At 43.1% G+C, this 26,756-nt stretch overlaps 1 protein-coding gene across 4 annotated transcripts; it reads left to right on the top strand.

Annotated features, from left to right (window-relative positions):
* The first annotated feature begins 1,285 nt into the window (after positions 1-1,285).
* On the top strand, positions 1,286-26,417 carry SVOPL (SVOP like). Of its 4 annotated transcripts, XM_081878949.1 has the most exons (15): positions 1,286-1,417; positions 2,689-2,780; positions 4,932-5,030; positions 6,873-6,944; positions 7,906-8,030; positions 9,282-9,345; positions 10,027-10,152; positions 10,604-10,732; positions 12,663-12,736; positions 15,573-15,784; positions 16,695-16,806; positions 21,063-21,144; positions 22,278-22,367; positions 23,279-23,392; positions 26,235-26,417. In XM_081878949.1, the coding sequence occupies exons 1-15, from the start codon at positions 1,339-1,341 to the stop codon at positions 26,244-26,246; spliced, it is 1,482 nt and encodes a 493-aa protein (XP_081735075.1). In that variant the 5' UTR covers positions 1,286-1,338; the 3' UTR covers positions 26,247-26,417. The 4 variants fall into 4 exon arrangements, with proteins under 4 accessions (XP_081735075.1, XP_081735076.1, XP_081735077.1 ...); XM_081878950.1 differs by lacking the exon at positions 2,689-2,780 and having other exon boundaries at positions 1,359-1,417; XM_081878951.1 differs by lacking the exons at positions 1,286-1,417; positions 2,689-2,780 and adding an exon at positions 4,353-4,402.
* The last annotated feature ends 339 nt before the right edge of the window (positions 26,418-26,756 follow it).

Raw genomic sequence — 26,756 nt, 5'->3', positions numbered from 1 at the left:
GAGGGGAGATGATGACTTCATTTGGATTTTTAAACTGTGTTTAATGCATTAGATGTTTTTTGCAAAAGTGTACCCAATCCAGATGGCGGTCATGCTGGGGAAGCATCACAGAACAACTAATAAAGCAGAATTATGTGTGGACTGTCCAGTATAAATGCACCACTAATGTATTATTCTTTTATCAATGGCATGTTCCAGAACACCCCTCGCACCAGTCTGAAGGGGTCGAAGATCTGTAGCTGCTCATCCCTGCAACCAGGGTAAGAGGAGATTTCTTTTATTCCTATCACTAAAGGCAAGGATGAAGAAACTGTGCCCGCCTTGCCTTGTGTCATGCACAGCTGCAATAGCTGCGGATTTGGGTCTTGCTCTTTGCAATAGGATTGTTGTTGTTGTTGTTGTTGTTGTAAGTTTGGTGAAACGGAAGGCAGTATGGCCGAGTCCCTTCTAATTCCAGAGTGGATTCAATTGCTGGAACAGCCAGACCAGCTTCTTGGCCATGACCCTCTAAGTTTGGGTCACTAAGGTTAAAAAAAAGAAGTGGCTCTGTGCCAGAAAGCAAATGGGTCGGGCCTTCTCCCTCCCTCAACTGTCTATTAAAAAGACAAAAGATGGAGTTGAGGTTTGTGAGCTAGAAGATAGAAGCAGGCTGCAGGCTGGGCAGCCGAGAGTCAGAACCATGCCTGATTTCTTCTGGGGTCGAAAGCTGCGGCTATGGGGGAAGCAAGACCCTTTTGGGGTGTTAATGCTGTGCACCCCTCTACTGTAGGCTCAGGATGTATATATATGTAAATAAACCATATATCCTAATGACACCACAGTGTCCGCAATTGCACATTCTGAGGAAGCCGAAGTGTGGGTAAACGCCTGGAATCTCACACTGTTCAGAGATCAAGTGTGCTTAAACAGATACATATACAAATTTAATAAATACTACTACTACTAATAATAATACAGATACTTGTTATATGATTAGCGATTGCTGAGACACAAATCTTGCCACACCTCCCTATGCCTAGGGTATACTAAAGAGATTAACCTGGGACATAAACTATGTCACCAACTGCCAAGGACGGGGGGGGGGACATCTTTTCCCCCCAACATATGCCTTATATCTAAGTATACATCTCTTCATGAGCTAACCTGGGCTGAATCTTGGGACCTTAATGCAGTTAATATTCAATAAATATCAGCAGTCTATGAACATTTAAAGCACCAATGCCACAAATTCAGTTTGTGAAATGTTGGTTTACCATCATCCTCTTCTTTCTTTTTAACTGTAAAGGGAAACCAATACATTATCCAGCCAAAACCTCAATATACTAATATAATTTGAAGATGGATGACAAGGAGAAAGAAGGAACAGGTGACATTGCCCTGGAGGAAATGGGAACTCAGAAACAGGAGCCAAAGATAGGTAATCTACTTCTGGGCATTCTTTTCTTTCTCTACCCACAAGAGGCCTGCAGTTTTTGACTAACCTTCCATCCAAGTTCTGATAGACAACTGCAGCTGAGGACCTTCTAGAGTTGTGTTTCTATTGTTTCCCAAAGAGGTGTGCTAAGTGTGTTGATCTGCTGGGGTTGGTGGAAGTGGTAAGTCCGAAACATCTGGAAGGAACCATTGAGGAAGGATGTTGTTGACTAAATCACGTCTGATTCTCAAGTCCAATGGTAGCTTCAGTCACTCTTCTGGTGGTCTGAGTTCCCCTACGTTTATTCATGCCTCTGTAGTGTGGAGTTGTCCATGCTTCATTCTAAATCTGAAATGACATTTTGCACAAGTAAGACCAAGGGAATAATGTTATCAACCAACTGGCTAAATTCAGTACTTAAAATTTTCAAAAACAGGAGTTGGTAGATCTGTTTCTTTCTATTCTGGGACATTTCCCCCATGTTTAACCCATACTTTTGTTCCATTTCTGTAAAAATAAATAAATGCATAATTGAAGATCCTCCCAAAATGTATATGTAAATATGTATTTTGATGTATTTAAGTTATCAATACCAGCATCGCAACTTTAAGGAGCAAAATCCAGTAGACAGCTGAATCTTGGCTTGCACATTAATCCCAGAAGTACAAATCTGGTCATTTCATCAGACAATTTGCAAAGGCTAAATTGCTCAAGCATCCCTAGATAAAAGTGTCCATAATTGAGAACTGAGGTGGTGGGTGGAGAGAGAGAGAACCAGTTGTGGGGAAATACACATTTCAAATTTTGCCAGCAAATTGAATTAAAATTTTGCCTCAGGATCCTTCTCCCTTTCCAAATTCATTTCGGCTCTATTTTCTGCCCCCAGGGCGATTCTGCTGATTTCTCCTCCTCCCTAATCTTCAAAGATTCTGGCAGCTAAAAGATCTAATTCCATTTAAGCTAGTAGAAGTTTTGTGCTCTTGAAAACTCCCAGAGCTTTCCTGATCGTTTCACACAGCAGCTTGATAGCAAGCCAGTTCTCTTTTGTAAGGCTGTAGATTCTGTGTGGATAGTGTCCATATATAGATTAATCACTAGGTGGCACTAGACTCAGCTGTCCAGGGGTGGGGCCAGGAATTTCCTGTTGCTGTTCCGTTCTTGCTGGAAAGAGACAATAAAGTTCTTGTTTACCCTCTTGGCTTGGGTGTTCCGTAAGCCTTCCACAACAGTGGCATTACTACTACTAACACTGCCTCTCTTTCTTGACGTTTTAGAGCAGAAAACGTTTACGGTGGAAGAAGCTGTAGAAACAATTGGCTTTGGGAGGTTTCACATTGCACTCTTTTTGATCATGGGCAGCACAGGTGTAAGTTTCTGATTCTGAAAATATTCATCTATGTGCAACATTTTGAAAGAATAGTTTTGTAAAACATACGGATTTGAGAGGTGGTTTTTGACCACTTACTCATATGTGTGAGCAGAACATTTAAACTTAAAACAATTACAGATAGGTAGCCGTGTTGGTCTGCCATAGTCAAAACAAAAAATTCCTTCCAGTAGCACCTTAAAGACCAACTAAGTTAGTTCTAGGTATGAGCTTTCATGTGACCACGAAAGCTCATACCTAGAACTAACTTAGTTGGTCATTAAGGTGCTACCGGAAGGAATTTTTTGTTAAAACAATTAGTCAGCCAAGTTCAAAATGCCATCCCTTGCATCATCATCATTTTATTTATACCCTGCCCGTCTGACTGGGTTGCCTCATCCACTCTGGGCATCTTACAGCATGTTAAAAAAACATAATGAAACATTAACTTCCTGATACAGGGCTGCCTTGCATGTCTTCTAAAAGTTGTGTAGTTCTTTATCTCCTTGACATCTGAAGGGAGGGTGTTCCATGGGGGGGGGGTGCCACTACTGAGAAGGCCCTCTGCCTGGCATTAAAGTGGAAACTTGGGGACTAGGCTATGCAGCTTTATTGCAAATTATCCAGCCTGAGGATTCCAACAGTAACAGAAACAGAAACAAGGCAGGCAATTTCTACTTCTAGATTATAAAATACATAGTCGAGTTCAAAAATGGAGTCTCTACTTGAGTGGAGACCAGAGAGATTTCCGTCTGCCTCAGAATCATGGTAGGAAAGGGGCTGAGTTTTGAGACAAGGGGAAGTAGAAAGGATTAAACCCTCTGCCTTTTCCCCACCAGAGAATTCAAGGGATTGCCAGTGTGGTGTAGTGGTTAAGAGCAGTGGACTTGTAATCTGGTGAACTGGATTCAATTCCGCGCTCCTCCGCATGCAGCTGCTGGGTGACACTTCTCTGTAGTCTCTCAGCCCCACTCACCTCACAGAGTGTTTGTTGTGGGGGAGGAAGGGAAAGGAGGTTGTGAGCCGCTTTGAGACTCCTTTGGGTAGTGATAAAGCGGGATATCAAATCCAAACTCTTAAGGGAAGTGACCTCACACAGTGCCTTCTCTAGTAATCAGGAACTCTGAGTCTTAACCCCTAACCTGCTGCCTTCTCTTGGATGTTGTCGGACTGCAACTCCCATCATCCCTGACCATTGGCCATGCCTCTTGAGACTGATGAAAATTGGAGTCCAACAAGAAATGAAGGGCACCAGCTTTGGGAAGGCTGTGATGGGGATGGTCTCAGGCAGAGTATCTTAGTGTGTGTCACAGTCCTGGCAGAGCTCAGTGGAGGGAGAAGTCAGCCAACCAGCTAAGTCTCAGGGGTTTACTTGCCTGAAGGCAGAGTCCGTATACAAGATTCAGTCCCGTTCTAAGATCAGGAGGATCTCAGCTCATGTAGTCAGATGATCTGGGAGTCAAGAAAGCTGAGGGTCCAAGGTCATGAGAAGCAAGAAGCAGCAAGGTCTGGTCAGGAAGGACAAATCTTGTTTCCAGCAACTGAGTAAGGCTGGTAACCCTGCTGAAGAAAGCTGGAGCCAGCTGGTTCTCATCAGGAGCAAGAAGGCTGATCAGTAGCAGGTGGAGTCACCTTCTACTCCTTCAAGTGAAGCTGACTTTTGGCCCATGACAGTATGAGAACTTGCGGGGGGGTGATAAGCAAGTCCTTGTTTTTATTGTCTGTGAAATGGTGGAAGGTTACCGTACTTTTCTGTGTATAGGACTGTTTTTCTAATTTAAAAATTATGCTAAAAAATGTGGATTGTCTTATACATGGGTAGTGCATAGGGTGGGCATTTGATTGGTTGCTTCCATGGCTGTCAGCGGCTATTGGGCGTGTTATTGGTTGCTGCGTCAAGGCCTGGTGCTGATTGGCTGACACTGTGGCAATTGGGCTGGCAATTGGCGGCAAGGGGACAGACGAGAGGCGGGTTTTGCGCTGCGTGCGGGTGAGCGATTTTTGGCAATCCCCCTCCAAAAAAATGCTCAACAACTCTGAGCCATCTCTTAAATTCTTAAATTTGAGTCCCCCAAAATAGGAGGCTTCTTATACATGGGGGCGTCTTATACACGAAAAAAATATGGTAACTGCATGTGCTTATCCCTGAAGGTGGCTGAGGCCATGGAGATAATGTTGATCGCTGTGGTGGGTCCTGTCATCCGCTGCGAGTGGCAACTTGGAAACTGGCAGGTGGCTTTAGTGACAACAGTGAGTAGAGTTTCTTACTTTTCTTCTAGGTTGATAAAGGTGGGGAAAGAAGCTGTAGAAAAAGCATTTCCCTCCACTGAACAGCCATCGTATTTTTAACCATCTAGCTAGGAACGTTTGTGTTGTCTCTTCCCTGCCCCTGTGTATTTTGATATGTCAATAATAACATCCTTTCTGGTCCAATTCTCACATTATGCTCTAGGGTAGGAGAGAAAAAAATATTTCAGTTCACAGTTCCTGAAGCAATAGGCAAACTGAAATGCAGTCATCCTTTGCACTTCTCCAAATATTGCAATTTAATTCTCCGAGCAAGTAATGTGTACAAAAATGCATATAATAGTTATGGGGTGTGTGTGTGTGTAACATTTTTGCAAACAATTTCCCCTGCTACAGAACATTTTGCACACAGTTTTTCCCTAATACAAAGTGCATTGTATTAGGGGAAATTGTTTGCAGAAATGTTTGTATTAGGAGAAAATAGCGCTAAAATGCTGATAAACTTCCATGATAACATTTAAGAAAGGAATTGTAGTCAAAATTAATTCTTTTGATTACGCAGTACGCTGGACAATTTACATATACTAATTGGAAAATTGATTAAGTGATTATGTGATTGGAAATTTGATTAACTGATTAAATCAGTGTTCAGTATGTGCATTATGGTTTAGTAGAATATGGAAGAATTTGCTGGGAAGTTTAATTATATGGATATGAATACAAAGGGGAAATCTGACTTTCTTACAATGCGACAGAGAAAAGATTAAAAGTTGGATAGAGGAGAGTATGGGAAGATACAGGTGGCAATGGAGGCTATAAAGGACATTTTCTCTAATGAATGAAAAAATATGAAGACTGGAGAGAGGAAAAAGAATTTTAAGAGAAAATAAGCTAGAGAAGCTGAGAAATCTAAGAAAGGAGAAGAGAGCATTAAGGAGCTATTTCATGAGAGAGATTCAAGATTAATGGAAAAATTAATGAAGTATCAGAAGCAATTAAAAGCGATGATAAAAAGTTCAAGAGGCTCAGAAAGAGGTTCAGACACAAGAGGAAGCAGGGAGAAAATTAAGGAAGTGATTGATTAGGATGCAATAACTGGTTGAGAGATTGCTATTGAACAACACCTACACAGACGTGATGTTAGTAAATTATAGGCAAAGGCTGAATTGATAGATTTAGAATTAAGACACATGAATTTGAAGCTGAGAGGAGTTCTGGAGGAAAGAGAAGGGGATGGTATGGTTGGTTGGAGGCAATATTCAAGGGGTTCTTAGAAATAGGTGAGGGTTGCAAAACTGGCACTGAAAGGGCATCTAAGATGAACCGAAGACATGCAAAAAAGAACAAGCTGGTTAGATGGCAGATGCTGGGTGGATAGAGAGTGTTAAAGTAAAGATGCAGCATTAAAGAAAAGAAGAACAGGAACAGCATTAAAAACCAGCAGTCATAACACTGAAGTACTTGCAAATACAGTCGTACCTTGGAAGTCAAACAGAATCTTTTCTGGAAGTCCATTCAACTTCCAAAACATTTGAAAACCAAGTCGCAGCTTCTGATTGGCTGCAGGAAGCCCCTGCAGCCAATTGGAAGCCGTGGAAGCCTCGTGGACATTCGGGTTCCAAAAGAACGTTTGCAAACCAGAACACTCATTTCTGGGTTTGCGGCGTTTGGGAGCCAAAACATCCGAGTTCCAGGGCATTCGGGATGCAAGCTACAACTGTATAAGTTCAGAGTTAAGATTTCTAACAATATGCTTGAGACAGAAAACCCATCCTAGATGGCACTCTCCCTTTGGTCTGAGTGCCCAATAATTTACCAAGATTCATTTATTTCCAATCCCTTCAGATGGTGTTTTTTGGCTATATGATATCCAGTGTCATCTTTGGAGTTCTAGCTGATAGATACGGCCGCTGGAAAGTAAGTGATGCTCTGTCTTGGTTGGGTCTCCGATTTAAAGCCAGGCAAAGTTGCCGCTACCTTTTAGTGCTTCTGTGTTTTTAACACCAGCCTGACATGTAGAGATGTAGCAGGATACATTTCTCCCAACCAACATAGGAAGTAAGTTATTTATTTTGCAATCCTTTTTTTACACCATATCAGACCAAGATCTTTTCATGCTATGCTGTCTAGGATCACTATAACTGATTGAACCTGGGGCCTTCTGCAGCCAAACCATGTGATGTAATAGTAGTAGTAGTAGTAGTAGTAATAAATGTATTGCTTACACCCCACCCATCTGGCCGGGCCTCCCCAGCCAGTCTGGGCCGTTCCAAACAGAATATTAAAAACACGATAAAACATCAAACATTAGAAACTTCCCTAAACAGGGCTGCCTTCAGACGTCTTCTAAAAGTCAGATTAGTTATTTATTTTCTTGACATCTGATGGGAGGGCGTTCTACAGGGTGGGCGCCACCACCGAGAAGACCCTCTGCCTGGTTCCCTGTGACCTCACTTCTCGTAGTGAGGGAATAGTATAAGGAAATACAGCACCCACATAATTTGCTGCAAGTATGATCAGTTCTTTCCACACACATCAATAAATAATAATAATAATAATAATAATAATAATAATAATAACTTTTATTATTTATACCAAGCTCATCTGACTGGGTTGCACCAGCCACTCTGGGCGGCTTCCAATATATATATATTGGAACATAATAAAACCTTAAACGTTTTTAAAAAGCTTCCCTACACAGGGCTGCCTTCCGATGTTTTCTAAATAGCCCCATGGGTATTGTAGAACTGGAAATGTTGAACAATGGATGGGTGGCCCTAGGCAACATTAAATCAGCACAGTTCAATACTGTCTCAGCAGCCAGTGTGGAGTTTTGCTTGGGTGTCATCTGACCTCCTTTCTCTGTCTGCCCTTTCAGATTTTGTTCATCTCTTTCATTTGGGGAGCCTATTTCTCCTTGCTGACATCGTTTTCCCCTTCATACATCTGGTTCGTCTTCCTCCGGACCATGGTGGGATGCGGAGTCTCTGGCCATGCTCAAGGGTAATGTTGTGTTGCAAACAGCACGGGAGTAGGAGCATCAGCAGATGACAGCTGAGAACGCCACACCGGGAAGACAGATTATCCATATTAATATGTACTTGCTGATCACTCAGTTTTGCAGTTAGGGAGGTGCTTCTGGGTCTGCAGCTGCTCTGGGAAACTCTGGTTGCAGTGAGGCACAAGCTACCTTGTCCCGAGGGCTTATCCACACTTCCTCTCATCCTGCTGCTTTCTCCCAGGAAAAACTGCTCTTTAGTGCTCAATCGGAGCAATGGCAATTGGGTTTCTGCGGATTGCCATTTGTTCCGATTTAAAGCTAAAGAGCGCGTTTTTCTTGGGAAAGGAGCGGGGCAAAGGGAAAACCCTGCCTTCTGGACACAGGACAAGTGATAGGGTTAGGGTTAGTATTGCCTACACTGACTGGCAGCAGCTCTCCAGGGTTTCAGATGTCAGGGATTAAATGGGAAACCTTCTGCATGCAAGGCAGATTCTCTACCACTGAGCTATGGCTCTTCCCCCATATCATCTCTCTGTGAATTTTTGGTGCATATACAGGTTTGCCCTGGGCAAAGTGTCCTCTGGTGTACTGTAGCAGAGAATTTAGGGGAACACATCTGGTTTGGTTGCATTGGGTGCAGGGCATCAGGGATGCTGCAGCTAAGATGTCGAATGGAATGCAAGAGGTGGGGGCACCAAATTTTGGCATTGCACAGGGTGCCACTGAAATTTGAGACCCCGAGGTCCATTTCTGGCTGTGATGGACTTTCTGGCTATACTGGAAGCTCTAACGACAGGGCTTGAGTAGGTCTAGCCATCTTTAAATTCTCACAATGCCCCAGACTGATAGGAGCACTGTAGATGCAGTAAAGTTGGGGGTAAATTGAAAGGAGGGCTAGGTTGAGCTATCAGGCATTGCTCGGAGTGCTGGGTCAATAATTGTTTTTTGTGTGGGTGAGGGTCCAGGGAGCAGACATCAGCAGCAGGCCAAATCAGCTGCCCAAGAACGCCTGGAGTGATGCTGACTATCTTCCTATACATATCTAGCTATTGCTTACCAAGTGAGCAGAATGCAGAAACAGGCACTGCCAGTCACAGAATCACAACTTGGGCCAGCTGGAACCATGGAAATAAACTTGGATATGGCTTATATATTTCTTTGTCTCTCTATAACATTTTTTTTGCTCTCTCCTCCTCCTCCTCCTCCTCCTCCTCCTCCTCCTCCTCCTCCTCCTCCTCCTCCTCATTCTTTAGGCTTATAATAAAAACAGAATTTCTGCCTACAAAATACCGAGGCTATATGTTGCCGTTATCGCAGGTAAGTTAGAAGTTATGCTCACTGAAAAACAAAATGTGGAAATTGCTGCAAGTTTGTTTTGGCTCAGTCTGGCTCACAGCTGTGCTGTCTGGGTGACTGCAGGTATATTTGCTTCTATGGTTGTCTTCAGGTGTGTCACATGAGGCCTGTTTTTGAACATGCACACCAACTCAAATTTGAAAGACTCAATACGAAAAAACACACCTCAGGATTTTCTGTGTTTTCTATAAGGCTTCCACCTGCCCCAGAATTGCACAGAATTGCACCTGCCCCAGAATTGCTTCTGTCTGTGAAATAGCTCCATCGTCTATCTGTGTTGCTACCCTTTGCATCATGAAATGTGTGCACCTTTATCCAGGGAATAAATTTATTCTCCAATAAATTGGATGCTCCATATATCACATTCTGAGAAAGTCTGGCAGCTGACATTCAACCTTCCAGGGCCAAGTTGATGAGTACATTGCTTACTTTATCAAAATCCGTATTGACAGTTTCGTAGTCGGAAGCCAGAGTGCATAACTAAATCTCTTTGCTTAATAATATTTTATGTGGCAGCAGCAGCTTGAAGGAAATCATGAATGCTGATGTGACTGTATGGAGAGGAACAGCTGCTAAAACAAATAATGAGAAGAGAATCCCAACACCTTGTGTTTTAACCTCTGTTTTTCCCCCATTTGACAGGTGTTTTGGTTGGCAGGCTCCTTATTAATTATTGGACTGGCATCAGTGGTTAACCCAACCATTGGGTGGCGGTGGCTAATACGAATTGCCTCTCTGCCGGGCATTGCTCTCCTCCTAGCATTTAAGGTTTGGAAGACTTACAACCAAGTTACTAGTATACACAGTTATATTCTGCTGTAGGCTAAGTCATGTAAAATGCCTGTACATGCTTGCTGAACTGATCAGTCTTCGGCCATGTAAGACAAACCTATGTGGTCTGGCAATTGTGGATATAGATAGCGGCAATTTCCATGATCATAGCAGCACATTTCCCAGGACGTCTTCTGACTAATTACATGTGGTTCACGCTCGTCCCCATGTGCACCTGCCCTAGGATGGCTCACGTGGACGGGAAAAGTGTGGTGTGAATTGACCAACACAGTGTCTTTGTATTAATGTTGCTGTGAGTTCTATAAGCTTGCAAGAGTAAGTAAAATCTGCTCTTTATGTTAGTAAGAACTTGGCAGAAAGGCTGTAACATGCAAGGTGATGCTAGAAGCTCTGCCACTTAACTTTTCTAACCTGTTTGCCTTTGCAGTTTATCCCCGAGTCCGCTCGCTATAATGTGTCTTGTGGGAATGATAAAGCTGCTCTTGCAACGCTCCAGTGGATTGCTAAGATGAACCGATCTGTTATGCCTGAAGGAAAGTTGGTAGAACCCACTGATGTAAGATTCAGAATACTGCCATTGTACAGACTGATCAGATGACAAAAGACAAGGAGCTCCTCTCAGTCCTCAACCCTTTCATGCCCTCCTTCCTTACTTTGGATAGGTTAACACAGTTAACCTACTTTGCAGTACAGTGGTACCTGGGGTTAAATACTTAATTCGTTCCGGAGGTCCGTTCTTAACCTGAAACTGTTCTTAACTTGAAGCACCACTTTAGCTAATGGGGCCTCCTGCTGCCGCTGCGTGATTTCTGTTCTCATCCTGAAGCAAAGTTCTTAACCCGAGGTACTATTTTTGGGTTAGCGGGGTCTGTAACCTGAAGCGTATGTAACCCGAGGTACTACTGTATTGGATACGGCTATCTGAGGGTGGAAAAACCAGCAATGCATGCCAGCTCCTGTTCCACATGCGGACACACAGAAGCAATCTATATGTTTACAAGGTAGAGGGTGAGGGAAGGAAAAACATGGAATGTCAGCAGCTTCATATATCCTCTAAGCCAGCTTTTGGCAACCTGATGTCCTCCAGACTTTTTGGGCTACAACTCCCATCAGCCCCAACCAGCGTGGGCAGAGCTGCTGTGAGTTGTAGTTCAAAGCATCTGGAGTGAAGGCTATGCTAAATCCTCATGCTAGTCCTCATTGCCCACCCACTGAAAGATGTGGTTTGTTTTTGAAAATAGATTGGGGGAAATTGACCCACAAGCTGTATGCCGGCCACACCATAATTTCATGTGGCCCACAGAGATGGCGTATCCAAGAGTATGGGAAAGGGAAATGGGAAGGCAGAGAGAGGGGGAGAGAATCCCCCTCTTGCCACCTACCATTGGCTGCAGCCCACAATGGACTTCTCACTTAAATCAGTGGCATTCTTGGGCGGGGGGGGGGGGGAAGGTTCCCACTGCTGATTGGCTCTTAGTTTTATTTCATTGGCTCTTAGTTTTATTTAGCTTTATTCCAGGTGCTCACAGACAGGACACAGAGATGATGTCCTTCCCCTGTATCAGGGCCAATCCCAGATGAGGAAGAAGCACAAGAGAAACACAGCAGCTTCCCTGGTGCTCCACAAACACATACACTTCTACAGAGCCAGTGTGGTGTAGTGGTTAAGAGCGGTAGACTCGTAATTTGGTGAACCGGGTTCGCGTCTCCGCTCCTCCACATGCAGCTGCTGGGTGACCTTGGGCTAGTCACACTTCTCTGAAGTCTCTCAGCCTCACTCACCTCACAGAGTGCTTGTTGTGGGGGAGGAAGGGAAAAGGAGATTGTTAGCCGCTTTCAGACTCCTAAGGGTAGTGATAAAGCGGGATATCAAATCCAAACCCTTCTTCTACTACTACTTCTAGCCTTTAGGCAGCGGCCCACAGGTCTGAGCCCTACGGAGCAGTTGCAGCAACAGTAGGGCCCTTCCCCTCTTCTGGCTTACATGCTGTCCTTTGAGACTTCTCCTGCAAGGAAGTCATTGCTGCTCTTCCCTTTTCAAGCCCCTCCTAGTTCTAGGAGATGGTGGGACCTGTCTCTCGCCTGAACCATCCCTTCTTCCTCCATCATGTCCTGTGTGCCTTCCTCGAACTGCCCTGACTCTCCCTTCTCCCCTGGCTCCTGCCTTGCACATCCCATAAATCACTGGTCCCCTTGCCTGGGTCTCTTGCCTCTGCCACAAACTCTTCACAGCCTTGCCATTCCCTGACACCCTGCCCTTTTCTCCAGCACCCGGTATACAAAAGTATGCTACCTCTGTATATTTTGTTGTCATGGCTAATTGCCGTTGACAGATACATCCTCCACGAATCTTTCCACTTTGCTAGATGACATGGACTCTACCCCTGAAACTGCCTCCAAGCTTGGGGCTTCAGAATTGCAGACTTCAGGGCTTCAGCCACACATTCCTAATGTGTTTCATGCTGTTCCTTTTCCATTCTTTTCAGGAAAGAAGGGGTAGGTTCAAAGACCTAATGGATCCCAAGTACTTACGGACAACTTTGCAAATATGGATTATATGGTAAATGTGTTTGATTTGCTTCTTTCAGATGACAATGCATAAGCAAATTGAAATCGATGGAATCGGTCAAGGGAGTAGGCTCAGATGCATCCTAAGGATCAAAGCTATTATTCAGAAACTAGTCAGTCAGAATGGGAGAAAATTGGTTATGGTAATTGAACTCACAATTCCCTTTTTTCCCCATTTCATGAAAAGGACTATATTCTGCCAGCTGCCTCTGTGTTGCAGGCAGAGGGACCAGAATTGCAGCTAATGACATTCCGCTTAAAATCTATTGCTCCCTCTCTCTTTTATAATTTGGGAAAGTAAATGTGGATAAAAGATGAATACAAAACAGATTATAAGACTGTATGAGAAGCACTTGTAAATGTCTAGATCCATTGAAGTGGTGCTATTGTATAGAATTACAGTGCAACCGCTGCTTGCCAGAAATTCAGTCCATGATCTTACTCTGTTGGACATGTCATTTAGCTGCTTAAACATGCCCACATGCCCACACACTCTGAATTCTGCTAAACACATTGTTATAGCTGCGAGACATAGTGGTACGTACACAGCAAACCTGTCCATGCATTTGGGGCATAATGAGCTTGCTTTCTCTTGCAGTGTTGCAACCTGTCATCGGACTCCCAGTCCCTTCATTGCTCAAGTTGAGGTTTTTTGCTCATCTGTCTAAAAAGTGGCTCATGGGTTCAGGGTGGAGAGAACTAGAAGAGGGACTTAGTCTTGGTAGACTCCCCAGTACATGCTAGCATGTGAACAGAACCTTTGCCAATCTGGCCATATGTTCAAAATTCTGCTCCAATAGACTATTCAATGTCTAATGATCAAGACATTTAGCGCTGATGTGTTATACAGTCTTCATGTAGAAGTGTAAACCTGTAAGAGAGTTATATGTCCATGCATAGATAGATTCACATACACAGACATTGCATGTAACATTTCACCTTTACCCAGGTAGGAATTTCATAGAACTATAGAATTGTAATAAATGGGGAGCTGCCACAGAGAAGGCCCTGCTGGACCACACCCATCAGCAGAACCACCAGCAAGACTCCCCCTCCCCACATGGATATTAAGGCCAGAGCTAGTTGATATTGGGGGAGGCAATTTTCAAAGTGCTTTGGCCCCAAAGCATTTATACATCTTGAATTGCACCTGGTAGCTCATGAATAGTCAGAACAATGTTTTTTAAGATTGGTAGCGCATGGGCCCAACCTGCTCCCCCACTCAGCAGCTGTATTTTGCACCAGCTGTAGCTTCCAGATTATGTCTGCGGGCAGGCCCACACAGAGTATATGGCAGTGCTTCAAGTGGGACGTCACCAGAACATGACACCAGGCTGTCCAGGAATGGCCATAGCCAGCTAAACCGGCTGGAGATGGATGTAAGCACTTCCTGACACCCAAAACACTTGGTCCTCTACTGACAGATTTTAACTGAGGAGCATTCTCAGGCTACATATCTGTTCCTTTAGGCCATAGGTTTCTCTAGGGGAGTGCAACAGGTTGCCCTCCTGATTCCTGGGCTGGAGAACCAGCCACCCAGAGTATGTCTGTCTCATCCAGCCCATCACTGCCTTCAGGCCGCTAGCACATTCAAAGCCTTGTGCAAGCAAGGAGCAGGGAAGGGCAACATGTTTCTGGGTGTTTGGATGTTGCTTTCCCCTCCTTTTGAAACTGCAGGTTTTTTCATTAATCCTGCGAAATGTCTTAATCTGTTTACAATTGGTTTGCAAATACTCAATAAACCATTTCCATTCCTTTCTAAAATAATAATAATGTTAGCTTGATTTCTTATTCTCCCAATATAATTTTTTTAAAATAAAAAATTGTCCAGTAGCACCTTAGAGACCAACTAAGTTTGTTCTGGGTATAAGCTCTTGTGTGCATGCACACTTCTTCAGATGTTCAGATTATTTTCCCGGTTAGTTTCATCATTTCTGCGTAGTCCATTAACTTCTGTATCTATTCTTCTCTCATTGGGACCTCTTCTTCCTTCCATTATTGGACAAATAACATTCTTGCAGCAGTGGTTGCATACATAAATAAATTTCTATACTGTTTAGGTAGTTCTGATCCCATAATTCCCAAAAGAAAAGCTTCTGGGGTTTTTTAAATAAATGTTATCTTAAACATCTTTTTCAGTTCATTATATATCATTTCCCAGTAAGCTTTAACCTTATTACAAGACCACCACATATTCTTTCTCTTTACATTTCCAGCACATATTTGATTTGGATTTATACATTTTTTGCCAATCTACTAGGTGTTAGCTACCATCTATAAAACATGTTCATATAGTTTTCTCTTAAACTATAACATGCTGTAAATTTTATATCCACGTTCCATAAACATTCCCATGCTTCAATTTCTATTATGACCAATATCTATTGCCCAGTGTATCACTGAAGATTTCACTTGTTCATCCTTTGTCTCCCATTCCAGTCACATATTATACATTTTAGACATCATTTAACAGGTCTCTTTCTAGTTGTGATGTTTGTTCCCCAAACCCCCGCTTCATATCCTTTTAAAATACTTCATTCAGGTGGTGATATTGAACATCCGTGAAATATTCACTATGTTGAAGAATTTAACTTTTCGGCATCTACTTCAATGAAACTAGGATTTATTTGTAATTGTTGAAAAGTGCTCCAGAGGTGTAATTTAATAGCAGGCCTTGTTTCCATATTATAGCACAGAGCTGTTTTATGAATTGCAATTATTTTCAGATCCCACAGTAGTCAAGCTCTGTGTGTTATTAACTGGCTGAAATGCTGTCGCCAATGCCCTCGGTTGCTCTCCTTTCTAACATTTCCCCCTCTTTTTCATAGGCTTGGGATATCCTTTGCTTATTATGGTATCATCCTGGCCAGCGCAGAGTTGCTGGAGAAGAATCTGGTTTGTGCCACAGGGGGAGGAGGAACCAGCAAAGGGGATGAGTTGGGGGATTATTCCGAGGAGACCCACAGCCCTTGCCTCTGTCATCACTTCGCCCCCTCTGATTACCAGATCATGATCATCAGCACAATTGGAGAGATCGCATGTAATGTCTCCTGCTCTATCTATTTAAAAACAGGATGTGGGGAAATCTCTAAAGCAGAGGCAGGAAGCTGTGGCCCTCCAGATAATACTGGACTCCAGCTCCCATCAGCCCCAGCCAGAATGGGCAGCAGTCAGGAAGGATGGGAGTTGTGGTCCAACAGTATCTGGAGGGCTACATCTTCCCCACCTCTGTTCTAAAGGTCACAGAACAGGAGCTACAGACCCACACAAAGGAATCTTAGGAAGTGTACTGGGAGGGATAATTTACTTTTTATTTTCACTAATCATTGCAACGCTTAAAGGGCTGCCTATGCAATAAAGTTGTGGCCATTTTTAATCCAGAGCATTGTTGGTTTAAGCTTGTACTGTCCCCCCTTACACAGTATTAGGCCAGAGACACTGTGACTGGGACCATGTCTCCATTTCTCTTCTTAATGAGCTTTCAAGAAAATAAATCTGTGGCCCTTTTGCCACTTTTCCTTTCCCCTGCATTAACTCTGGTAGTGAGGTATATACAGCGGTACCTCGGGTTACAGATGCTTCAGGTTACAGACTCCACTAATCCAGAAATAGTACCTCAGGTTAAGAACTTTGCTTCAGGATGAGAACAGAAATCATGCAGCAGCGGCACAGTGGCAACAGGAGGCCCCATTAGCTAAAGTGGTGCTTCCGGTTAAGAAGAGTTTCAGGTTAAGAGCGGACCTCCGGAATGAATTAAGTTCTTAACCCGAGGTACCACTGTATGTCCAAAACATTCCCAGTAATCACAGCGAAGTAATAAAGCATGTAGGTGTTGAAAGTGTCTCCCCTGAGGCTGGAGTGGGGCAGGTATCAACACAGCATAATATCTCAGTCGGGTCATCTGATTTTGCAGCCTGACGTTCTCCCCTCTCCCCTTTCTTGTTTTCCAGTAAATCCTCTAAACATTCTGGGCATCAATTTTCTGGGAAGGCGTCTCAGCCTGACAATCACCATGGGATGCACTGCCGTGTTCTTCCTCCTGCTCAATATATGCACTTCAACGTAAGTGTTTTCAGGTGGGGGGGGTGTGCGTGCAAAGTAAGATTTAAAAAGTCCTGTTTGCACTGCACCTCACACCTTTCCGGCACCGGTGATGTCTACACTCTGTGTGCTAGTCGGTTAATTCTGAAAATGCAACTCACTTTCATCCCTCCCTACCAGACTGGCCATTCCTGTTTCAGGAACTACACTCTTCATAGTTGGTCAGGGTTAAAGATGGCAAGAGCTATCTGCAGTGCGGATGCTTCCGGCGCCTGCAGAAACTCAGCAATGTGCTTCTTTACCAATATAGCATGCCACAGAGAGCTTGATCCAAAACAGCCACTGCCAACCTGATGCCCTGCAGATGTATTTGACTGCAGCGCTCATCAGACCCAGAGGGCATCAGTTTGGCAAAGGCTGATCTAGAACTTTAGCAGACTCCAGCTGACTGTAACTGGCATCTTGAGGGTTGCAGGAGGTCACCAAACAGGGGGAATCCTGGAGTTGGTGCACCTACAAATGTGACAGAACTATAATTCATGGGGGAAACTCAGGGTTCTCAATGCTAATGTAGGAGAGGATTTGCAGAGGAGATTCAGCAGGCAGGAGAGAGTGTTTAGCCCTTGCGGTCCTGCCAATTCTCCCCTGCACAGCAACCCCTCAGTTGTTTTTAGTTAATTTTCTCCCCAGTTAACTTCTGAAACCAGAAGTAAGCCTAGACAGGGGCATGGAATGACCTTGGGGGACATTTGCTGAGGAAAACCGGCACATTTGGAAGAGGTTAAGAACCCCTCCTTCCCACAGCCTTTCCCTATAACTAGCAACGGGCCCATCTGTCAATCTTTGTTTCTCTCCGCTTCTCATTTTTTCTTCAGTTTGGTTCTCTGCACATCTCTACATCAGATTGTGATTAAAAACAACTGCTCATGAAAATTCACCAGCTTTTGAGTGCACATTTCTCCCAACAGACTCAGCTTTTCAAGCACTTTTGTCTGTTATTTCCACCAAATATGTGCACTTTACTTTAAAGCACATTTTATCCCAATAAACACATTTTTGTACACATTACTTGATTGACATCACATTTCTCCTCCTCTTCCACTGAATTTCTCCTTCCTTACCTGTGGGGAAGAAACTAAGGTAGGGAGAAGGCCTGGTGGCATGACCAGAAAAGACCAAAGTTGCCACGTATATACAAATGGGTGCAGGTGTGGACACCTCCGGCGATGTTCAAATAATGCTCAAAAGTGGGCAAGCCTTTATAGTTAGGACCTCTTGCACCTTCATTAGCTCAACAAAAGCCGGTTTGGAAACTTTCATTTGCCAGATAACGTCCAGTTTTGCCTTCTAATAAATATACATTACAGTTTCCTACAGCAAAGGCGGGGGGACGCGGGTGGTGATGTAGTCTAAACCACAGAGCCTAGAGCTTGCCGATCAAAAGGTTGGCGGTTCGAATCCCCACGACGGGGTGAGCTCCCGTTGTTCCTGCTCCTGCCAACCTAGCAGTTCGAAAGCGCAAGTAGATAAATAGGTACCACTCCAGAGGGGAAGGTAAATGGCATTTCTGTGTGCTGCTCTGGTTCACAAGAAGCGGCTTAGTCATGCTGGCCACATGACTCGGAAGCTGTACGCCGGCTCCCTCGGCCTATAGAGTGAGATGAGCGCGCAACCCCAGAGTCGTCCACGACTGGACCTAACAGTCAGGGGTACCTTTACATGCAATGTCTAGGAAGCGTATAGTTTCTCTGTTTACTCTAGGCAGTGAGCCTAAACTATGGGCTGAGTCAATATGGCCACTTTAATGTAAAAATTATATGACGAAGCAGCGTGAACTTCAAACCAGTTTTGCTCCAGCATGCAGCTCCTGGCAATGAAGGGCATTTGTGCCAGTGGAGGATGTTTGAGGATGCCAGGGTGAACAAAGTGTACCAGCTGATTAATACCAAGACTTTAATCTTGGTTAATTGCTTGACTTACATAAGCTTGCAATAAACCTCCTTGTTATTATGAAAGGGAGAAGAAAGAGAGAGGGAGAGAGAGGGAGAGAGAGAATATGTCACACACAAAAATGAATTATGTTGTTTCAGTGGTACAGATGAGTCAGGTATCTATATCTATATATATGCAGAGCTAGAGCTGGAGATATACTGGTTTTCTGCTTCTTCTAAGGAGAGGGTTGAGTAACTCCATTGGGCATCAAAGCTTTTGCTGTTGTTGCTGTTGTTTAGTCATGTCCGACTCTTCGTGACCCCATGGACCAGAGCACGCCAGGCACTCCTGTCTTCCACAGCCTCCCGCAGTTTGGTCAAACTCATGTTGGTAGCTTTGAGAACACTGTCCAACCATCTCATCCTCTGTCGTCCCCTTCTCCTTGTGCCTTCAATCTTTCCCAACATCAGGGTCTTTTCCAGGGAGTCTTCTCTTCTCATGAGTATTGGAGCCTCAGCTTCAGGATCTGTCCTTCCAGTGAGCACTCAGGGCTGATTTCCTTAAGAATGGATCGGTTTGATTTTCTTGCAGTCCATGGGACTCTAAAGAGTCTCCTCCAGCACCATAATTCAAAAGCATCAATTCTTCGGCGATCAGCCTTCTTCATGGTCCAGCTTTCACTTCCATACATCACTACTGGGAAAACCATAGCTGACATCAAAGCTTTACTGCCCTGAAACTCTTCAGCCCATGCAGTATCTACTACCCCTCCCCTAACACCCCATACATTATATGCTAGGAGTTCTGGGGATGATTTGGGTTGCAGGATAGGTCATATTTGGTGGAGGGGCCAGGGCAGCAGCAAATGCCCATCTGCTAGAATATCTTTTTTTGTTTTGTTTTATGCGCTGTCTGCAAATGTATGCGTCTCTTGTGACTTGGCTCATTCATACCAGTCTGATTTCATTGGCGCTTGGAACATCCAGGTCTTTGTTCTAGAGTTTAGGCACACGGTGAGCACATTGGAATGCACTCCGCCGGGAGATTAGGGTGGTGCCAAGCGTTTGTTCTTTTAGGAAGCCCTTTCCAAGGTTTGTTTGTTTTTTGTTTTTTTATGTAACCAGGATTTTTCAGGGTAGCATTGTTAGATATAGCTCTTGCCGCTTTTACAGAAGGATTTCATGTATTCTTTTTGTTTTAACTTTTTTTTGTAAACAAACATTCTGTCCTCACCTAGAGTTTATTGTATCTTCTGGAAACTGCTGAGAAGATGCCACATTTATGTTGATAGGGTAAAAGGCCATAGCTCAGAGCAGAACATCCGCTTTGCATGCTGTAGGTTCCTGGGTTCAATTCCCAGCATCCTTAGGTAGGGCTGGGAGAGGATCCTGTCTCAAAACATGGACAGCCATTGTCAGTCCCTGTAGTAGAGCCTTGTGTAGGCAATACCGAGCTATAGACAAATGTTCTGACTCATTATAAGGCATCTAATTGAGCACAGTTATTTTATTGAGACCTTTGATCACACATTCTAGTAGTATATGGCCTGGGATGTGTGTGATTGGCTTGTGATAAGACTGCAAGCTACATATTTATTTATTTAAACCAGGCTTCCTCAAACTTGGCCCTCCAGATGTTTTTGGCCTACAACTCCCATGATCCCTAGCTAGCAGGACCAGTGGTCAGGGATGATGGGAATTGTAGTCTCAAAACATCAGGAGGGCTGAGTTTGAGGAAGCCTGATATGAACTATTTATATCCCAACCTTCCATTTAAATGCACCACAGGTAGCTTAGATCATATTAAAACAGAGAAGTTGTGGGGCCTCTCCAGGTGCTGTTGGACTACAACTCCCATCATCCCTGATAATCAGCCATGCTGAGACTGATGTAATTTCAGCTCTGGCGACATCGAGAGAGCTGTAGGCTTCTCATCCCCGAATTAATCTCTGAATCTGAAAACGCATAAAAAGCAACAGGCAATGTTAGGGTTCTCTTGGAGCAGACTAGAACCACAAAAAGGCTTCCAATCTTTTTTAAGCGTTTCAGAGGGATCCTTCCCATTCTCTCTCCGTTCCCTCCCAGCTCTCATCCAGGCGCAAACAGACTTTCTGGGCACCACAACTAAGTGGCTCTGCTTATTCTAAGGGTGCCCGCGCACAGCTGCTCTAAGCATCCATTCTCTCCTGTGTGCTGTCTTTGAAAAGGGTCACCACTTTTGAAGCTATTCATATAAAATCCCCTTTATGGAATTCTTGGTACGACGTACAATCAAGGACTTCAAATCAAATGCTGGATAATGATGTGAATTTCCCCATGCATCCTCTTTCTTCCTTTTCTAACCAGCTCGGGCCTCATTGGTTTTCTCTTCATGTTGCGTGCCTTGGTCTCTGCAAATTTCAACACCATCTACATTTACACAGCGGAGGTGAGATGCTTTTGAAGCCGTGAATTGTGGAAGGGGAGGAACACACAACAGAGGTCTCTCATCATAGCTTTCCATAATAAATGCATATTTACTTAGAAGTAAGTATGATTTAATCCAATGAGATTCCCATACTAAGTAAGTATCGGGTTGAAGCCTTAGCTGGGTAGCTGGAAGGAGCAAGCAGGCAGTGCACAGCTAAAAATATTTCTGTTCAATTCCTGGGATTTGGATGGTGTTGATATGCTTGAGCAGGATTTGACCAAATGATACTTCCTCTCTTAATGAGTAAAGGCGGTGGTGCTTGAACAAACAGCGCCATGCTTACCAATGAAGGATAGTATTATCCACACATTACTACAGTACCACTCCTTTTTGTGATTTAACAGAGCATTGTATGCTTATATTGCATACATGAACAAACCTAAATGATTTAGCAGCTCATAAAAGTTGGTGTGCAGCAGAAGAACCACCTCAGACCAACTCTTGCTTGGTAGTAAATGCTACTCTGTTCTTCATAGGCTGACATAAGAATATCTATGTTAGATAAGTATGGAATAATTTATAATCTTCCACTTTGAGTCACCTGTTCTCATGCATATCTGAAGTCCAGAAGTGAATAGCTGAGGCTGATTTTGACATTAGTTTTTTGTGGGGGGGTTTTAAGGCAAAAAAATCTCTTTCAATGTCTGGAAACCTGAAATTGAATATTTTATCATTTTATCATTTTTTGCTGTCCCAAAAAATAGTTGAAATATCCAAGTAACAAAACAATAACCAAGTAAAATTCAACATTTTTATATTTCCAAACAGTAATGCTTTCATTGCTTTCATTATTAGCCTTTGTAAACTAAATGGGCACAAAAATTAAGCATATTGTATTTTCTCATTTAAATTAATGGGGCTTTTTTTTTTTTTAAAGCCTTACTTTTGACTGGATTCTGCCAAATAACATTTCTAAAAGCAGTATCTTTTACAAGATTGTCAATAGAATCTTCTGCAGATACCATCTCTGGGTCAACGGCCACCTAAACTCTGGGACCCACAATAGATGCTCGGTTGACAGTTTCCCAGTTTCCCTTTCCTCCGGTCTATACTATAGATCTGATCTTGAATTATATATTACTGTATTACAGGTTTATCCAACTATCATGAGAGCTGTTGGCCTTGGCACTAGTGGTTCTGTATGTCGTATTGGTGCTATGGTGGCACCTTTTATAGCCCAGGTAAGATGACTTTCAATAAAGTTACTTAAATATATTGTTTTGATTCTTTGGTTTCTGACCTGAATTCATGTGTATTCTCATCCACATTTTTAAATAAGAGGATGATACCAAAGCTAATATTGACCTTTGTCAAGCTATTCTTGCTTTTGGAGGATCTTCAAAGGGCACCTCCAGACTGCTGTTTTAGTGCAGGTGTATTCCCCAATAAGTTCTTGACGCAATAGTGGTGTGTTTATCCTGCATTATTAGTTGTTCTGTGATGCTTTTCCAATGCTACCCAGCCTGGAAGGGCTATGGTGCAACAAAAGTGGGGCAGAAAACAAACCAGAACATTCATAGTATAAAAAGTTACAAGTAACGAGCTGTGCACTGATTGCAAATGAAGTAGTATAGCCGCCCTGAAACCTTTGCCACACAAACAGTATTTAAAGAGGAATCATGTATGACCCCCCTGATAGCATCACGAGCACAAATAATCATGGATATGCAATTAAAAAATGATGTCTAGAGGGGCTTTAAGCTAGAGTAGTACTATTGTATTCCCAACTATTGTATTCCCAACAACTACATGTCGCAACACCACCTGTCACCATATATGTTAAAATAATCCTAGATTAAAGCCTGAAAAGGTATGCCTGCAGGTACCAGTTGCTGAACATTTCAAATGGGAAGAGTACTGTTGCAGTCAAGTGCTGTTTGTGGGCTTCCTGCAGGAATCTGGCTGGCCAGTGTGAGACGTGGATGATGGACTGCATAGGCTTCATGGCTCTTCTTAAAGGCTTCTGCACTGGATTGTTGGCCAACATGCTAAACTTTGAGAAAGCTAGAAAGGAAATCCTATGGGCTTAAAAAAAAAAAGCATTTGACCAAGTTGCATGGCAGCGTTGCACTAATACATTGTTTCTTTGCAGGTGCTCATGAATGCTTCTTTCTTGGGAGCCCTTTGCCTTTTCGCTTCTGTTTGTATCGTGTGTGCTGTCTCTGCTTTCACTCTGCCCATTGAGACCAGAGGGAGAGCGCTTCAGGTTGGTAAACCTGTCTTCCGTAGTGTAAGGTCAGAAGCAGGCTCCTGCACTGCTGAAGGCCACCGCGGCAGCTTCCTTTGAAGTTCACCCCATTATGAAAAACAAACAAGTTTCATAGGAGGCCTCTCCACATCAGGAGCAACGGAAATTGGTCTTACTGTGAATTTCTGTTTGAAGAGTGGACTGGAGGACGTTTGCTTAGCAGGATGACTCCTCCCACGTCCTGTTAACTGAATGTCCTCCAGTCCACTCTTGCAAATGATAACCTTTATGCCATCCATATGCCTACCTGAAGGAACTTGAAGACCCAAAAATAGGAGTGATTATTTGTATCATAAGTCAAAGGGGGCTTGGGTTGTATAATTACAACTGACTCAGTCTAGCAAGGCCAATCTATTTGCAAAGTGAGCTAGTTAATAGACTAACTGCTTGGATATATTGATGTAGGTGCACACCATTAACTGCCCCAATTCAGACTGGGACCAGTGAGATTTCCAAATTACAGCTTGCAAGCCTGATGAGCTCCAATTTGTGTCATTCAAGAATAATAATTCAGGCCTTTGGGAGGAACCAAGGCAGTGAAGCTATTTATGATATTTAGGAGTGTTGGTGACTGATTGTTTGTCTCTGTAGCATAACATGCCTTCTTATATTTAAAGACTGTATACTTGCTGTATACTGCCCTGTAATTGTTTAATGAAACACAGTAATGAAAGACAGTCTAGAAATATTCTGTATGTTTATAATTAATAATAATTACCAGCAAACTGAGTTATTGGGGAAATTAAAATCATTGAGTGGGGCCCGCAGCAAAATGATATGTAGTATATCCCCAGTTTCTGACAAGAATGCTCCTGTCGAGAGCTCAAGCCAGCCTGGAAGAGACAAAGAAATACACCTTTCACCCTTTCCTGAATCTTGGCTTTGGAGATGCCTGCCAACCTCAAATTCAAGGGTATTGTTGCTACATCAAGGTTTCTGGAGGTTGGCAATGGGAAAAGGTCTCTCTTTTCCTCTCCTCTCTTCCAAAACCTCAGTACAGCGCAGGGAGGGATTTTTTAGCCCTACAAGTGATTATCATCTTGTGCCTCATTCTGTGTCCAGGACACCATATAAGTTGTTAGGCACTCAACTGACAAATTTCTTCTTACTGTTTCCCTTTTCTTCTCCTGCCCCACCACCCAACACTGTGTAGGCTGTTGAAGTCACTGACATCCTTGGATGGCTTAGGGTTGTGTGTGCAGTTTCTTTTCATATTCTTTACATGCTTTTTCTTAATAAAAAAAATCATGCCCTTAAAAAAATATATCATAAGGAGTCCAGCAAATACACAAAAAAGCCCTACCTTGTTTGTGGGTGGCTATTACACTAAGCTGACAGGCACCAGGCCACTTATAATTTGTTATAAGAAGTAATGACATATAATTAACCCAGTGACCCAGAAAACCCCTCCCACCAATTTATAATAACTTAACACTGCGAATAAAAATCACGCTTTCAATTAGGGTAATTCATTCCTTACGTACCACTTAGATCTCATTTAGGCCTCTACATGCTACCCTGTTACCAGCGGCAAATTGTCTCTTGCACAACCTTCGAAGCTTTAATTCATCTGCAATTGGCTTGGTATGCAGCAGCAATGAAGAGAAAAGAACATTTAATGAGCTATTAAACAATATTTGGAGATTGTTTGGTGGTTGTAGAACCACCAGGTTCTACAGACCTGGGCAAGCTGCATTTCAAAGCAGATGTGCACCTAAGCTAATAAATACAGAGGCAGAATCTCAGCATAAAAGGGAGGCCATTATCCATGTACAGGGGTACCTCGGTTTTCGAACACCTTCGTAGTCGAACATTTCGGAACTCAAATGCCAAAAACCCGGAAGTAAATGCCTTGATTCTGAACGTACCTCAGAGAAGTCGAACAGGAAACGCGGCTTCTGTTTTGAGTTTTCCGTATTGAGGCTCCTGTTTACAGTTTTTGAACATTTCAGAACTCGAACGGACTTCCGTAATGGATTGTTAGAAAACCAAGGTACCACTGGAGTTGGATCAATTTCTGGCTAGCTGTCTCCAGCTTTTCCACTTTGAAACATCAGTTCTTTACACCTGGGAGAGAGGTGTGGCATTAGAAGCCAATGGGTTCAACTGAAGATCTTGTGTAATTTGCATTGATTCATTAACTGAATGGGTGGTTTCAGGAAAGCTATTGTCTTGTTTCCTTCTACAAAATTAAAACAGCCCACGTCACAACAAATACACAGAAATATATGTTGCTTCTTTTATATACAAAAAAATGCTACTTAGGTTGTAAATGAGAGAGATGCCTTGGCAACAGTATAATTATTTTATGGCCTTTCACCCTTGCTCTTTGGCAGAAAAGGCTCCAAGGGTGGCTTACACATATGTAATCATTCATCGAGAAAGACTTCATGAAATGGCAATGTGATTTAACAACTGTGGAACCAACATATAGTTTGGAGGGGCCGTATCACATGGAACACTTGCTACAGGCAACCATTTAAGGCAGCCAATAACACACAATGGGAATGTTTCTGTGTATGTAGATTGCAGTGGAATGGAAAAAATCCTTCAAACAAACAAAAAGGCTGGAGGGAACCTGGGTGCCAAGCTCCTGTAGGTCAGTGGTTGCTGCATTGGGACCTTTGTCCAAGGAAGCAAGTTAAGATAGATGTATCTGCTGCTACATGGTGGCTGAGTGGGCACTGAACTAAAAGAATTAGAAGCATTTAATCCTGATTGCAAAGCTGACACCACTTAATTCTTGCATAGGTAAGTCATGGAGACCTGTCATTCTTAACACCTGATTTTATCTTTTTAGCAAAGGAAATGAAGGTGACCACTAGAAAGAGGAAAAACCCAAGAAGGCTCTGTTACATTTAATGCATTTGAGCATATTTTTCAGAAGAGCTACTGAGATTTTCTCCACCCGCATTTCCAAAAAAAGGTGTTTCTTGTCTTTACAACATTTGAATAAACTTCTGCACAAATAAATGGAACTGTACCCCATGTGGTAAGTTGTTTTTTTAAAAAATGTGCCCAACATCATGCTATATCCAGGCTTGAGAAGGCTCTGTGATGTGCGCAAATGTCTTGTCCCCCATTCATTCAAGTCACTATATGCACATGGCAGAACATGCTGTATGAGCCCACTGATGGCAGATACGTAAACTCATTAAAATAATTTTTCTGTTCCTCAGGTAGGTGTTGGCACTCTATGTATGCAGATGTTAGTAGCTCCTGTAGGAAGTGAGTCCTAGAGTTTATGCACAGCATGAAGAAATACTTCCTTTTATCTGTCTTCAATCTTCAAATGTTCAGCTTCACTGGACATTCATGAGTT

Source organism: Podarcis erhardii (assembly GCF_964252035.2).
Source record: "Podarcis erhardii genome assembly, chromosome: 10".
NCBI lineage: Eukaryota > Metazoa > Chordata > Lepidosauria > Squamata > Lacertidae > Podarcis > Podarcis erhardii.
The sequence above is the reverse complement of the archived record's forward strand: the minus strand, read 5'-3'. Positions and strand labels throughout refer to the sequence as shown.

Bases quoted from the DNA above. Each gene is read 5' to 3' on its own strand.
- SVOPL (XM_081878949.1), top strand. From the start codon at position 1,339: ATGGATGACAAGGAGAAAGAAGGAACAGGTGACATTGCCCTGGAGGAA. The intron at 10,733-12,662 runs GTAAGATTCAGA...CATTCTTTTCAG, and splicing joins AGTTGGTAGAACCCACTGAT to GAAAGAAGGGGTAGGTTCAA. The intron at 16,807-21,062 runs GTAAGTGTTTTC...TTTTCTAACCAG, and splicing joins CTCAATATATGCACTTCAAC to CTCGGGCCTCATTGGTTTTC.